This window comes from Centrocercus urophasianus, unplaced genomic scaffold (assembly GCF_019232065.1).
Source record: "Centrocercus urophasianus isolate 14NV4802_14NV808 unplaced genomic scaffold, USGS_Curo_1.0 seq_11, whole genome shotgun sequence".
Lineage (NCBI taxonomy): Eukaryota > Metazoa > Chordata > Aves > Galliformes > Phasianidae > Centrocercus > Centrocercus urophasianus.
Genome location: NW_024884253.1, coordinates 82,344,538 through 82,358,544, shown reverse-complemented (window position 1 = coordinate 82,358,544; position 14,007 = coordinate 82,344,538). Strand labels below are relative to the sequence as shown.

General features: G+C 44.2%; 1 protein-coding gene and 1 long non-coding RNA gene across 4 annotated transcripts in view; one reads left to right on the top strand and one right to left on the bottom strand.

The window, feature by feature from the left end:
- NEDD9 (neural precursor cell expressed, developmentally down-regulated 9) overlaps nt 1-10,835 on the top strand; it is a 90,321-nt gene extending 79,486 nt beyond the window's left edge. For all 3 annotated transcript variants that reach the window (XM_042833999.1, XM_042833989.1, XM_042834008.1), the window contains 5 exons: nt 4,091-4,192; nt 5,208-5,309; nt 5,751-6,974; nt 7,296-7,385; nt 8,281-10,835. In XM_042833999.1, the coding sequence (XP_042689933.1) occupies nt 4,091-4,192; nt 5,208-5,309; nt 5,751-6,974; nt 7,296-7,385; nt 8,281-8,790 (2,028 nt within the window). In that variant the 3' untranslated portion in view covers nt 8,791-10,835. The remainder of the gene's footprint in view (nt 1-4,090; nt 4,193-5,207; nt 5,310-5,750; nt 6,975-7,295; nt 7,386-8,280) is intronic.
- Nucleotides 1-14,007, bottom strand: part of LOC122168567 — a 78,317-nt gene that overhangs the window by 61,859 nt on the left and 2,451 nt on the right. The gene's annotated exons all lie outside the window — the stretch shown is intronic.

Below are 14,007 nucleotides of genomic sequence, written 5' to 3'. Positions count from 1 at the left end.
TTTGAGAATGTTGGGCTGGATAGTTTGTGGGAACACCATCTGTTTCCTTTAACACGTAAACAAGGAAAATTGCTGGTTTGAAATGCAGGATTATTTAAACTCAGATAACCACAGGCATTCTTAAAATAGAGGAGGTAAGACAAAAAGGAATTGTCTTGTGGTCTGAAGTTCAGTGACATTTGTTGGGAAACAAATCCCTAAATGCCAGGCAGGGCTGCTAGTACTTTTTCACAAGTGAGAGAAAGGGCACCTTTCCTTTTGCAGCCACAGCCTTCCTTCTGAAGTCCATCTTCAAAACTAAAGTGCCATCAAACATGCAAAACCATGCTATCTAGTTCAGCAATGCCCTGAAAGGTTTGAGCATCCCATTCAGAAGCAGCAAGTTCATTTAACGTATTTATGGGTGAATAGCCCCAAATCAAAAGTTGCTTCTGCAGATACTGGGTTTGATGGCTTTCTCAGTTCATCCACCCTGCTACCTCCCTCTTCATCCTTCAGAAGAAGCAGTACAGCCCCATGTCCCAGCTTCCCATACGAGATACTGGTGTTTCAGGTAACATGAGAGTTGCAGGGAATGTTCCATGTTTTCATTTCATCAGGCAGCATGGGCATTCTTTTAAGCACTGGAACAGGCTCCCCAGGGAGGCGGTTGAGTCACCATCCCTGAATGTGTTTAAAATCTGTTTGGATGTGGTGCTCAGGGACATGATTTAGTGGAGGATTGTTAGAGTTAGGGTAGTATGGTTAGGTTGTGGTTGGACTTGAGGATCTTGAAGGTCTTTTCCAACCTGAGCAATTCTGTCATTCTATGATTCTTTTACTTAGCGTAACAAAACATTACCTCAAGGTATGTTTTGGTGATGAGCAGCTTCTGTTCTGATCTGACTGGGAACAAGCAGTCCAACAGAAGGCAAGTTTAACCTAGTTAAAAGTGTTGGGAGGGAAGAGGAGCGGGGGTACAACAGGAAATGTTCTTGTACTCAGCGCAGAACATATCAGCATTTGTGGGGAATTTTATGATGAAATCACTCAGAACATGTTGTTACTAGATCATAATCCTCACACAGGAAAATACACCTGAGTCACTAGGAGAACAGAGTTGTCTTTCATATTATCAACAGACCTTGGCTGTTGCTGGGTGTTGCTGTTTTTTTTTTACAACTGTATTTTGTGTCTTTGCTATTTCAAAAGCCTAAAAATGAGCAGACATAAAAGCCTCAGGCAATTTTATTTGGAAAATAAATGCCACCTTAAGTACAGTGCACTGCTAAGCGCAGCTCTACAGACAGCTCAGGTCTTGTGTTCACAGTCACCCACGTAGGCAGGCTGTGCTCACGAATACCCCAAATAAGGTATGTCATGTTTATAACTCTCACTGCTGTTGTCACCCAGAAACACCCAGAGCAGGGGCTTGTTTCACTCAAATAAAGGGGTGGCCCTGGGGCACTACTGTGTCAGCTTAGTCAAGTCTGAGCAAATGCAAAAGTGTCAAAAATCTAAGTGAAATTGGTGTTCATCTGACCACTCTAGCTTTAGTGTGGTTATTTAGGCTTCCATGATCAAAGAATCATAGAATCGTTTGAGCTAAGGGACATTTAAAGGCCATCTAGTCCAACTCCCCTGCAATGAACACGGACACCTACAGCTCCATCAGGTCTGTCCAGCCTGACCTTAAATGCTTCCAGGAATGGGGCATCCACCACCTCTCTGGGCAACCTGTGCCAGTGCCTCACCACCCTTACTGCAAACAGCTTATTCCTTAAATTCAACCTAAATCTTCCCTGTATGTTTGAAACCATTTCCCCTCATCCTGTCACCACAGACCCTGCTAAAGAGTCTGTTCCCTTCTTTCTTACAGCCCCCTTTTAGATACTGAAAGGCCGCTCTCAGGCTGTTTTAGCACAGTAAATGAAAGCAGCAGCCTTGTATCCGTTGAAGCCTTTCATACAGCATCTGGTACATCGGCCTTCTCTGAGAAATGGGATCATCTCCAAGGACTATCAACAAGAATAACAGCAGCTGCATGGTAATACTGCTGTGTAAATGTTGAAGAACTTGAGGTGCCATAAAGCTTCTACAGAGGTGCTGCACATTGCTTCCTGCTTTAAGAGTTCAGTGGCTTATTACTGAAGTAAGGCCACGGCTGTAATTCTGAAACCCTCGGATCTTTGCAGTATACTTTGCTTAAAGCCAAGTCCTTCTGTTCCTAACTTGGGTGGAAAGTGTTTGACTGGCAGCACCCAACTGAAGGAAAAAGGGATGCAAGCTGTGCTGGTCTGATCTCTGGCCCTCACAGGCCAGAAATATCATGAGGAAGAGGTGTTGACATAAGCTAAAAGTTTCTCAGGCAAACAACATAATCCCAGGATTACATGAGGAAGGCCAGGGAGGGACAGTGTCTGCAGTGATCCATTTTGGTAAAATTCCAGTACTACAAGGGAGAACTTGCTTTAAAGTTTTGTGCTTACATCTCTCTTACAATGCAGTAAGTAAGTCTGAGGGGAAGAAATAAACTCAGTAAATTTAATGCATTTTTAGGTTCTTTTTAAACCCCATCAATCCCGCGCTCACTTCAGCAGGACTCCTCTCAGGGACGCTCCTACTCAGCATTGCTTCAGTTCTGTCTTCTCTGTCCTCTGATGCTAATTCAAGGAGAAGCAGCTCCAGTGAAGCGCTGTATTTCCTCACCTGCCACAGCTGTCCTTCCTCCCTCACCTACCACAACCTCACAGTCAGTGCAGCGCTGGCACTGCAGGGAAGAACGTTGCCTTGGGCTACTCCCAATTGAATGGGACCCATATTCCAAACAGGTAACGACAGTCACCCTAAGGGGAAAAAAATCCAGTGACTGTTTCATGGTACAGTGCCAAAAACTACACAGCAATATTTGCAGAGCAAGTGAAAAGAGGAAAAGCCTGCGTTGTTAAGGTAGCAAAGATACTCGCATTGAAATTTTGCCAGGATGCTAAGATCTCTTATAGCAAAAACTGCTATGAGCACGTGGTCAGAAACTCAGTTTCACATCTTGCATACGTTTCTAAAGATAGTTAAGTAGCTCTGGTAAAGAATTCTCCCCAGCTGAGCACAAAACCGCATCTTGTATGGCCCTGTGTAATTTGTCATTTTATGCCCCCAGGTTATGGTATTTATATTTGTTCTTGTTGGAGCTAAATAGCAGTGGCAGAGGTTAAGATGTCAGCATTTCCACTATAAAACCAGCTCTTTCTAGAGGTTAGGTAACATCTTTTTTTTTATATATACCACATTATACTGAAATTCTGCCACGCAGATGCTGTCCAAAACATAAGGCATTTATTTTTGACCAAATTTTATTTGAAGTCATTATGGGAGCTAATGGTCTATAGAATGACAAAAATGTAAATTCTCAGCTTTTTTTCAGAGGCTGTTCTTACATTGTATGCTTCAAGAATGACTTAACATTTCCTCTCAGCCACTGATAAAGACAAACCAAATGGAGACAGCATAAATGAAGGTCTCACTTTGGTAAGCTAAAGCATAGCCTTTCTATGTAAAGAACTTTCAAAGCCATTGCTCACACTCTGTCATCCGGGATGTTCTCCTGTGGGGCACAGTAATGCAGGACATTCTGCTGGAGTTGGTGGGAAGCATTTCCATGAGCAAAGGAGGAATGCTTCCAGAGCCTGATTTGTTACTTTGAGCCTCTGTCAGCATGGAAGGGCACCTCAGTAGGATTAGCAAGGTGTACCAAGTGCTGATCTCAGTGAGTGGGTGCTGCGACCATCACATTGTGTGGTCTGTGCTAAAGGGCAGTCAGTGAGACGAAGGGACAAAGTTCCCTTAGATCTGGTGGAGAATCTATGCTTGACAAATAGGAGATAAGCAAGCAGCCATGTCAGAACTGGCCTAAAAGTAAAAAACAGTACAGGTGTAGCTTTTTGCAGCGTTCAGCTATCAGACATACACGAAGACTGGTGTTACTAACACTGCCATCTACAATGTGAATGTTAATAGTACTAGAATGTTTACACTGAGAACCCTTTGCAGTTACAGAGAGAACATGCCAACATCTTCAAAGGCTTATGTTTCCTCCTCTTCTTCTATCTCACAGGTAGTGACTCCAGTCAGGTCAGGACAAGGTTATGTTTATGAATTCCCTTCCAAATACCAGAAGGATACCTACGATGTCCCTCCTATTCGCCCTCTCCAAGGGGTAAGTACCAATAAAGCACACTGAAAGGGCACAAAAGATGATTATTTTCTACCAGAAGTTTATGAGCAGAGCTATCTCTGAGAGAAAACAAGTTTTAATTGGGTTGACTAGCTTTTTCACAGATTGCAGAAAGTGTTTCAGAGTCGTATTTGATGTTGAGTAAGGTCTGGCAGCACACCAAATACAAAAAGCCCATTTGTTTTCAGTGTTCTGATCAAACAGAATATCTAAACAGAATAAACTTAATGCCTGGGAACATTTTTTCCCCTTACTTTGTTGTTGCATAGTTGACAGTAATTCACTCAGTAAGGGTAAAATTATCTCCTGGATGAACAGCTACCATGCAGGGAATTGTTTTCATCATATGTCTGCTGCACCATGTCACTGAACTTGAAACACATCTGCGTTCTGGGGAACACCTTTGGTACATGGTCCCCAAGACCATGGACATCCCAAGTAAACGCGTGGAGGATCTGTAACTCAACAGCTCCACAACTCTCTGTGGCTCTTTTGACAGCACGGCTCCTCTAGGGAACATCACTGATGCCCAGTAGTACATAACAGCCTGGCACTGAGTGGCTGGAACTTTTGAGAAACCTTGAGTGAGAGACATTCAGGTGTTAGTTAGCCTTGGACCACACGGAGAACCCACTGTAATGCAGGACATGCCACCAAGTGGAATACTTGAAACAGCTAGCAGCTGTACCCCCTGCTGTTAGGAGCACCCACACCTGATGAAGCAGATATGTGGTCCTAGCATGGGCAGCCCTAATCTCAGAGTTTAATAGCATGTATTACTACAAGCTTATTCCTCCATCCCTCTGATCTCTATCAGTCTCATCAGTTCTAATCACACAAACATACTGCTTCCCTTTTTACCCCAACAGACATCTGTAATAAACTGACCTTGATTTAACCTTTGGGATGGAAGTCAGTTGTGACTTCATCTCTCCAGCCTGCCATTCGCTCAGTTGCAGAGTGTATTTCCTAACTGTCCAATTTATTTTTTCTTCAGATATATGACATCCCCCCCACATCAGCAAAAGGGACTGCACATCCAGTTCCCACCGGAGATGCAAAAGCTTTAGGAGTCTACGATGTGCCACCTGCCAAAGGAGTAAGTGTCATAAGTTTCCACAAGATCCTGTATTTCCTTGAGTGACCAAAGTTTATGTATGATCCCAAAGGAAAATGAGATTCAGAACTTGAAAGATTTCCTTAAGCTTTTAAGGTGCTCGTTAAAACTGATATAGCAAAGCACTGTATCAAAACTTCTAGTGTTATGTAATGTGATTTGGTCATTAGACCTGGATTATCTTTGTGGCAGCATCCTGCCTTCTTGGATTTTGCTGCTTGTGAGAACGTGCATCAAAAAAAAAAACCAACCCTAAAATGTGAAGTATTAAAGCTGGTGCTCCTTCAAACTTGAGATAAGTGTCTGACTCCATGGAATTCAATGGCAGATCTTCCATCCAGGCATTTTATTTGGCACATGGAAAATGGAAAATTGTTTTGCTGTTCTAGCCAGAGTTTTCATGGTTTGCTTTTTGTGTTTCAGATGTATGCTGCACCCCCATCTGCATGCCGAGATGACGTAGGCCTGAGGGATAATTTGCAGGATTTTTCATCTCCAGTGGGGAACAGTGCAAGACAAGAAGGAGTGTATGATATTCCTCCTCCTATCACCAAAACAACTGGGAAAGAACTGATCAAGAAATACACTTCTGAGGGTCTTGTATTGACTGATGGAGCGCCACACAAACAGAGTGTTTATGACATCCCCGTAAACCATCAAAACCATTTTCTTGGACAGCAGATTGCACCTCAGAAAGATGTTTATGATACCCCCAGGGGAATTGCTTTCCCAGGACAACAGACAGGACTCAATGAAAGTCTAGCCTCAGAGGGAAGAGAAGGTGTATATGATGTGCCACCACCAATGCTCCAAGACACTAAAGGCTTACAAGATGTGACTGATGGGATGAATAGGTTGTCTTTCTCTAGCACGGGAAGCACAAGGAGTAACATGTCCACATCTTCAACAACATCAAAGGATTCTTCTTTCTCAGCAACAACTGCACAGGACAAAAGACTAATCCTTGATCCAGACACTGCTATAGAGAGGCTTTATCATCTTCAGCAGATGGTGGAGACAGCAGTCAATAACCTCATGGCCTTCACTACAGCAGACTGGCGGTCTTACGGCTACATGGAGAAACACATCAATGAAATTCACGCTGCCGTGGATAAGGTAGAGCAGTCACTGCTGGAGTACCTTCAGTTTGCAAAAGGATCAGCAGCCAACGCTTCCTTTCTCTCCGAGATCAGCCTTCATAACAAAATGAGAAGGGAGGTGCAAAGGTTGGAGGACTCTCACCAGATCCTTACCCAAACCAGTCATGACCTGAACAGCTACAACTGGTCTTTGAACGTTCTCGCTGTCAACAGACTGCAGAACAAGTGTGATGACCTGGATCGGTTTGTTATGGTGGCAAAGACAGTGCCAGACGACGCCAAGCAACTGACCACCACCATCAGCGTCAACGCAGAGCTCCTGTTCAAACAGGGGTCAGGCAGCTCACGTTTCAGGAGCGTCCCAGAGAATATGAACACTCCTGAGTATGCATACAACAGTCCTCACGTGCAGCGTCATGGAGAAAAAACACAGAATCACTTCAGTTCTCTTCCTCCTATCCTGAGTAAAGGTCAACAACCTCACAATATCGTTAACGAGAGCTCAGAAAAGAGCTGGATGGATGACTACGATTATGTTCACTTGCAGGTAGGCAAAACCAACAACTTATTCTGTGCAAGACCAAGTAAGAGCTGTTTGCAGGAAAGCTGCAATCAAATTGTCACACTAAGACACACTCAAGAGTAAGATCACCTGGGTGATTACTTGTTCTCAAATAGATCTGTTGCACAGACAATAGCAATAGCCTTTTGCCCTTGCCCCACTATCCTTTTTATTCCTCTAAGCTCTCAGGGGTGTACTCCCAGTGAAAAAGCCCTCGCAAAGAAGCCTGCTGTTTGGCCTACAGGTTGTCTTTTAGCTCAGGAATGGTTTTTATTTAACACTGTCTTTTTACATTATGCAAAACAGGGGAAAGAAGAATTTGAAAGGCAACAGAAAGAACTACTAGAAAAAGAAAATATCATCAAGCAGAGCAAAATGGAGCTAGAACATCATCAGGTATGTTTGCTCAGGTGCAATAATCACATGGAAATGTAATGTTCCTTGCACGTAAGGAGTACTGGTCAAATAAAGCAGGAGGGGCCCTTTCCTTAGCAGCGTGTGACTGTTAACAGCGTGGCTGTGAGGTGTGTATGAGTGCCAGAACAAACAGTTGGGAAGTCCCAGGTGCCATATTGTGAAGATGGAAGGTATTGGGTCTTGGCTAACAAGTAGCCCTGGGTTAGTTTTTTTCCAAGCAAGATTTGTGCCCATCAGTCTCCAAAATTAAGGGAGTTAGAAATGCAAAGAACAAAAACGTGCAGTGCCACACACACGGCAGAAAATTCTACATGGAAGAAACAAAAGAGCTGAGAACATGGCCATTCCCCCCACTTTTGTAGGAGAGGACAGTGACTACAGTGACAGTTCTACTTCTCCTACCTTCTGAGCATATTAAACTTCAGCTTCATCATCACTTTAAGCGTTCTGTCTTTAATTTCCCATTTGTTTTTGTTTCCATTAAAAGTAATTAGGAGCTGAGAGTTGAAGGTTTGTCATCTCAAAATCCCACAGAGATGGCTGGCTTTTAAAGGTTGCGTAGGTGTCAGTGCCGCTCCGATCCAGCTCTCACTTCTGATTGCAGCATACTCCACATGAGCAGCAGCCTGTAAATTCAGTAGGCTTCTGAACACAGATGAAGTGGTGTAGACGTTTTTGTCTTCTGACCTCTGCCTGGACTTCTGTTAATGAAAGCACCCCTCACTCTCCAGTATGTTTCAAAAGACATACGATATTTTTCTTGGAGCGTAAGATACCCTAGGGTACCCACTGCTGTTCTGAGGCAGATGTAATTGCAATACATAACATCTTCCAGGAACAGGCTTTAAAGAGACACTTCTTATTCACCTTTCAGATCAATCAGTTCCAGCGGCTGGAACAGGAGATCACAAAGCCTGTGGAGAACGACATTTCAAAATGGAAGCCACCGCAGGCCCTGCAGACTGCCAACAGCACTATTGCCTCCCACGACAGACAGCCGCTTTTGTTCTATTCTGACCAATACGAGACTCATTTCAATTCCCTCCTCAACACCATCGATGCCTTTTTCAGTTGCGTCAGCGCTTCGCAGCCCCCCCGGATCTTCGTTGCTCACAGCAAACTTGTCATTTTGAGCGCCCACAAACTGGTGTTCATCGGGGACACGCTCACGAGGCAGCTGACATCCCAGGACATACGCAACAAGGTGCGCAACTCCAGCGACCAGCTGTGCGAACTGCTGAAGAGCATCGTGACCGCTACCAAGATGGCGGCCTTGCATTACCCACACACAGCAGCACTGCAGGAGATGGTGAACCGAGTGACAGAGCTGTCCTACCACGCACAGCTGTTCAAACTCTCGCTCGTCCAGATGGCATCTTTATGAAACAAAGCTGAACCCAACCCGCGAACGGCAAGCTATCAAAGAAACTGGAGTGTTTTTATGTGGACATCCCCATTTACATTGTGTAGATATTTTATATGAAATGCTTTAAATACGTTCTTATGAGTTAGAGAATCTAATGAAATCAGGGATCTGGGAAAATATCTGGCTCTGTATTATGTTCCTACCATACAGTTAGCTATGTATACCCTTCATATATGTATATGTTGCTACACTCTTCAAAACATCATTAAGCACCTTAAAAAGTATGCGTCGGGTAAGCAGTGCATATCTTTTGTATATACTGCTATTTCTTCAGTATATTTAACTGCTGCACTCATCTAGATCCATTCCATCTTAATTTTGGCACATGGACTCAGTTATGAAACCTGCTTGTAGCAATCCATGAATCATAATGGTTCTCATAGAACCCCTTTCCCTTGTTAGAAATTACTAGGTTAATTTCATTAACTCTTCTTGCTGTTATTTTGTTATATATAGAGGATACAATCATTCTGAGTAGCATACATGTACAGCTGCAGCAAGCAACAGTCAAAGCGTATGGTATTTGGGAGAAAAGCATTTCAAGGCCATACGAGGCCATGTAAGAAGCAGAACCTTCTAAAAAGGAAGGAATTGTATATTTTTGTTATCTCGTGGCATTTAAACTTTGCTGTTTCTAATAATCATACAAGATAAGTTTTCAAAACTCGGAGTCTTAGCAACATGAACTTACATTTTTACCTTGCATATCCTTGCATTGGCAATTAAATGTAGCCATTGTGCTCATTGTGGACTCAGTTATCCTGAGAAAATTACTTGGGCTCATCTTTGAGGTGGCAGATGTGCAACATCTTAAAATACCAATCCCTCCAAAAGCATTAGAGTAAGGATTGTCATTCATATGGGAAGAAAATAACTGAATTTGAAATACTAAATAATTAAACATCTGTATAGAGCAAACTGAGTTTAATGAAGGAAAAAAAGAGAGTACAGTTTCTAAGACATTCTTGCTAATTAATTGCATCCACTGCAGATTTGTCTTCTATTCAAATACTAGGCTTTCTTCCCCCAAAACTTGTTCCAGAGCTACTGTTCCTTCTGCACTACACTGTTGCCAGAAATTACCTCCTGTCTTAATGAGGCCACTCCATCAGTAGGGTACACAATCCCAACTTGTAACTTTTAACTTAGACCCTTAAAGAACCATTCAGAGTTACAGGCTCCTTTAGAAATTCTATATATGCTGGCTGCTCCAAAACTTGCATCACCCTTTTTCTTGCTTTCCTTTTTGAATTCCCTAAAACTAAGTCCCGGAACACCAGCTGTCCTTGGTCCTCAAAGTAGAAGAAGCCATTCTTCCAAGCAGGCAATCAGAACAGACTAGCTTAGATCAATGCCAGGTGATTCTGGCACCTTGGAAGGAGAAACACGACTGTCTTGTGATAGGTCAGGGTAGTCCTGCATTGATGCATTCAGACTGCACAAGAGCACCAAGAGAACAGGCACTTCTGTCTAACTTCGCAAGCTTCCTTGTCCGCATCTAAACATGTGCCTTACTGCAAGTGGGATTTGTTGCCTTGAAACAAAACCATTCCAGCAGTGTGTGATATTTTACTGCCTTGATGTGTTGCCTCAGAGAGAAGACTGCTCTTAACTGCCATCCCATCCCTTCCCAAGTCTGCAGAAGGTCCCCAGCAAGGCCTGGAGATAGGAGGTAGTACAGTCGCAGCAGCACCAAAGTCAGCCCCAGTGCCACATGCTGGCTGTCTTACTGTAACCAACAGCCAATTGCCAAAAACCATCTGCCTGAACCTACTTTGTACTTTTGCTGTTTGGGATTGCTTTGGTTTTCCTTGTTCATTTTTTCGTTGTATATTCTTAGAAACTGAGAAGGCGTTTTGAAGCATACCTGTTATGTCAGTAGTTTGTACTTTCAAAAGGAGAACATTAATCATAAGCCTGTAGTACAGTTTGTTATTTTGTAGAGTCATTTTAAAATCATTACATGTCTAGGTTGGTTTGTTGTTGTTTTGGTGTTGTTGGTTTTTTTTTTTGTTTTGTTTTGTTTTTTTAAATAAAAAAGCCAACATTTGGTCTTTTTCTTGCTTTTACTTCTCCTAATGTGTGCTGAGTTGAGCATGCCAGGTTCCAGACAGCACCTGAAACAACCATGTGGCTCTAAGGATGATGATCTTTTCCAAACCTTATTTCCCCATTTCCCTGCTGTTGAGGCATTGCCCTCCTGTCAAACACCACAGCTGTGAGAGAAACAGCAATGAAGCTCATGACTGGCAGGGATTGGCTGCATGCTTGTGGCAAAAAGTTCGTGGCATCCCTGGGCTGTTGCTAACAAACTGCTGCTGTTTGGCAACCAAGTGATGGCCCATGAGAAAGAGCTGTCTGAGGGAGAAAGGTCACTCTTGAAAACAGCAGATTTCAAGGACATTTTCTGGTCCACCATAATAATATCCATATTTAGGGCCCACAGGAACTACTTCACTGCACCTCATCCTGAACAACGCCCTGCTGCTGCCTCTGGGATTTCCCACTGCACAGCTGCTACATTTGTGCCTGCACTGTATGGCTGCAGCTTCAGCAAATCTTCCGCCTGCCGTTCTAGCAAAGACAACGCAGGAGATATGAGTCAAGCTCTCACACTTTCACCAGATCACACCCCAGCATCCTCACACTCCAGAGCATTCTCTGATCTGTTCATCTGGGATACATCCCTCCTACATCTCCTGCCAGCACACTTCAGAGCATTCCTGCACCAGAAGCACCATCCTTCTGCTTACAGCCAAGCCTCTGCAGTTGCTCTGTGCCTGTAACACTATAACGTGATGGAAAGTACAGTGATAACAGTGGGGTGGCACTCTGCGGTTGCAGTAAATGAGGACGAGCCCAAATGCAACAGCCACAGAAACAAATGAAGAAATCTTACCTTTGGAAGGTACTCCAGCAGGCAGGGATCTCCAGACGAGATACCCTCACCACCACTGCCAACCCCTAAATGAGATCTGAGAAGGGGTGGAGCCAGGAGCTTCTGTTTACTCAGGTGATTGCTTGCACCTGAGCTCCACTGGGTTGGCCCTGCCTTCCCACCAGGTGTTCTATCACTGATTCCAGCTGTGACTTAGTGTTCCCACTACAGTGCCAGAGCCCATTCTGCCTCCAGGGGAGATTTAGACAGGATATAAGTTTTTTTGGGTTTTGTTTGTTGGTTTTTTATTTGTTTGTTTTGGTTTTTTTTACAGTAAGGGTAGTGAGGGGCTGGAACAACTTATCCAAAGAGATGGTGAAAGATCCTGTACCTGCAGACATCCAAGGTCAGGATGGATGGGGCTCTGAGCAACCTGATATGGCTGTAGTTCATAGAATCATAGAAAGGCCTGGGTTGAAAAGGATCATCTAGTTTCAACCCCCCTGTAATGTGCAGGGTCACCAACCACTAGACCAGGCTGCCCAGAGGGCTCTGGGCAGTTGTCCCTGTTGTCCCCTGGGTAGCTGTCCCTGTTCATTGCAGGGAAGTTGGACTAGATGACCTTTAAGGGTCCCTTCCAACTTAAAAAATTCTCTGATCACACAGTTCTCTCTGCTGAACCTCAAATGCAGGCTGCCTGCTCTACCTTAACCAGCACAGCTTGCTTGCTTTCCTCTGTCCCCTTACATTCCTCCAAGCTCAGTCCTCCTAGCCAGCATTACCTTTAGAGGTGTGTTCCTTCTATTACTGCCTCCATGACTTCCCAGAGGGCAGAGCCCAGCACCTGCAGAGCCCATGCACAAAGAACACTGCTGCAGCTGCTGCGAATCCAGCACATGTACCATCTCCCTGCCAAAGGTTTCTGAGCTCAAAGAGGGACCCTATTTCTTTCCCTGCAAGCAGCAACTTGATATGTAGAGCTGACTGCAGCAAGCACAGAACAAGGGAAGACAACATGTCAGGAGATACACAAAGCTCAGCCTATTTATTTTTTTTAATTGCTCACTGCAATTTCTCTTAGTAACAAGAAACATGATTGGAGCTGTTTCTTTAATGCAGAAGCAGAAAAGCAAGCAGCCATTCACAGCTCCCTGCTCAGCTGACTTTGCCTTGTTCAGTCCCACAGCCAGCACTGCCTGAACCACTTGGGATTGGGAAGGCACACAAACAATGTCCCAGAAGCACCCAGTATTTGTGCAAGGCCAGAAGCAGCAAGCAGAAAAACCTGCAAGAGATGGGATGAGGAGGAGAGGGGAAGAGAGCAGGAGCCCGCTCTGGTTCTAGAGTGTCTCACAGAATGGAACTGCAATACACATCAAAACTTTTTGTACAGGTATAAGGCTTTGGGGCACACCCCCATGCTGTGCCTCTAGCCTGGCTTTATTGCCAGAGAGCTCAAAGATAAAAAGGCACAAGAGTGAGCAGCCACGAATAAGAAGAATGGACTTGTTTTTCCACCCTGCGCTTTGATTTTAGGAAGGATGGTAGGAGCAACCCACATAAAAGCCTTTTATCTCAGGAGGTGGAAACTGGTACCTGTAATTAACCTGCATTCCAGAAAGGGAGAACTCACTTGGCTTTTATCATGCTGTATGTCAAAGTTAATTTTTTATAAGGAACAAGCACATGGCACCGCAGTGCTTCACCTGCAGCTATTGTCACTGCTCACAATACACAGATCTACCTAAGGGATGAGCACAGCCCCACTGGCAGCTGGCATCACTTTTGTAGGAATTGCTGTAATGAGTCCCAGAGCTGTGAACACAGCCCTGCTGTGATCCATTAATGAGATAAGCACCCCCATCTCTCCCCCAGCTGTTGGTACCAGGCTGACCACAAGGTCCCATTGCCAAAACCCCTGCACAATTACTTACAATAAGCTGCTTGAGGCTGTTTCTCAGTGTAAACATTACGTTTGATAGAAGGGATTTGTTATTACTCCTGTCTAACAAACAAAGGGCACAAAGGAAATGCAGGTTTCTCCAAACTCTTTGCAAGAAAACATTCCCTGCTTCTCCCCTAGCCTGAACCAACAGGATGACTCACCAGCCAGCACAGCTCCCACCACCTCTTTATCTCACCGCTCTTCTCAAGGACTCCTGTCTTCAATGCAAACAAAACATGACAAGGCTCTCTCCCCAAGCCTAATATTAAAATCCTCCCTGCAAGGTTAGCATTAAGTGAGCTAATTGTGAGCTTTTGTTTTACAGCTGGAGAGCAGCTGCTCAGTAGTAAGG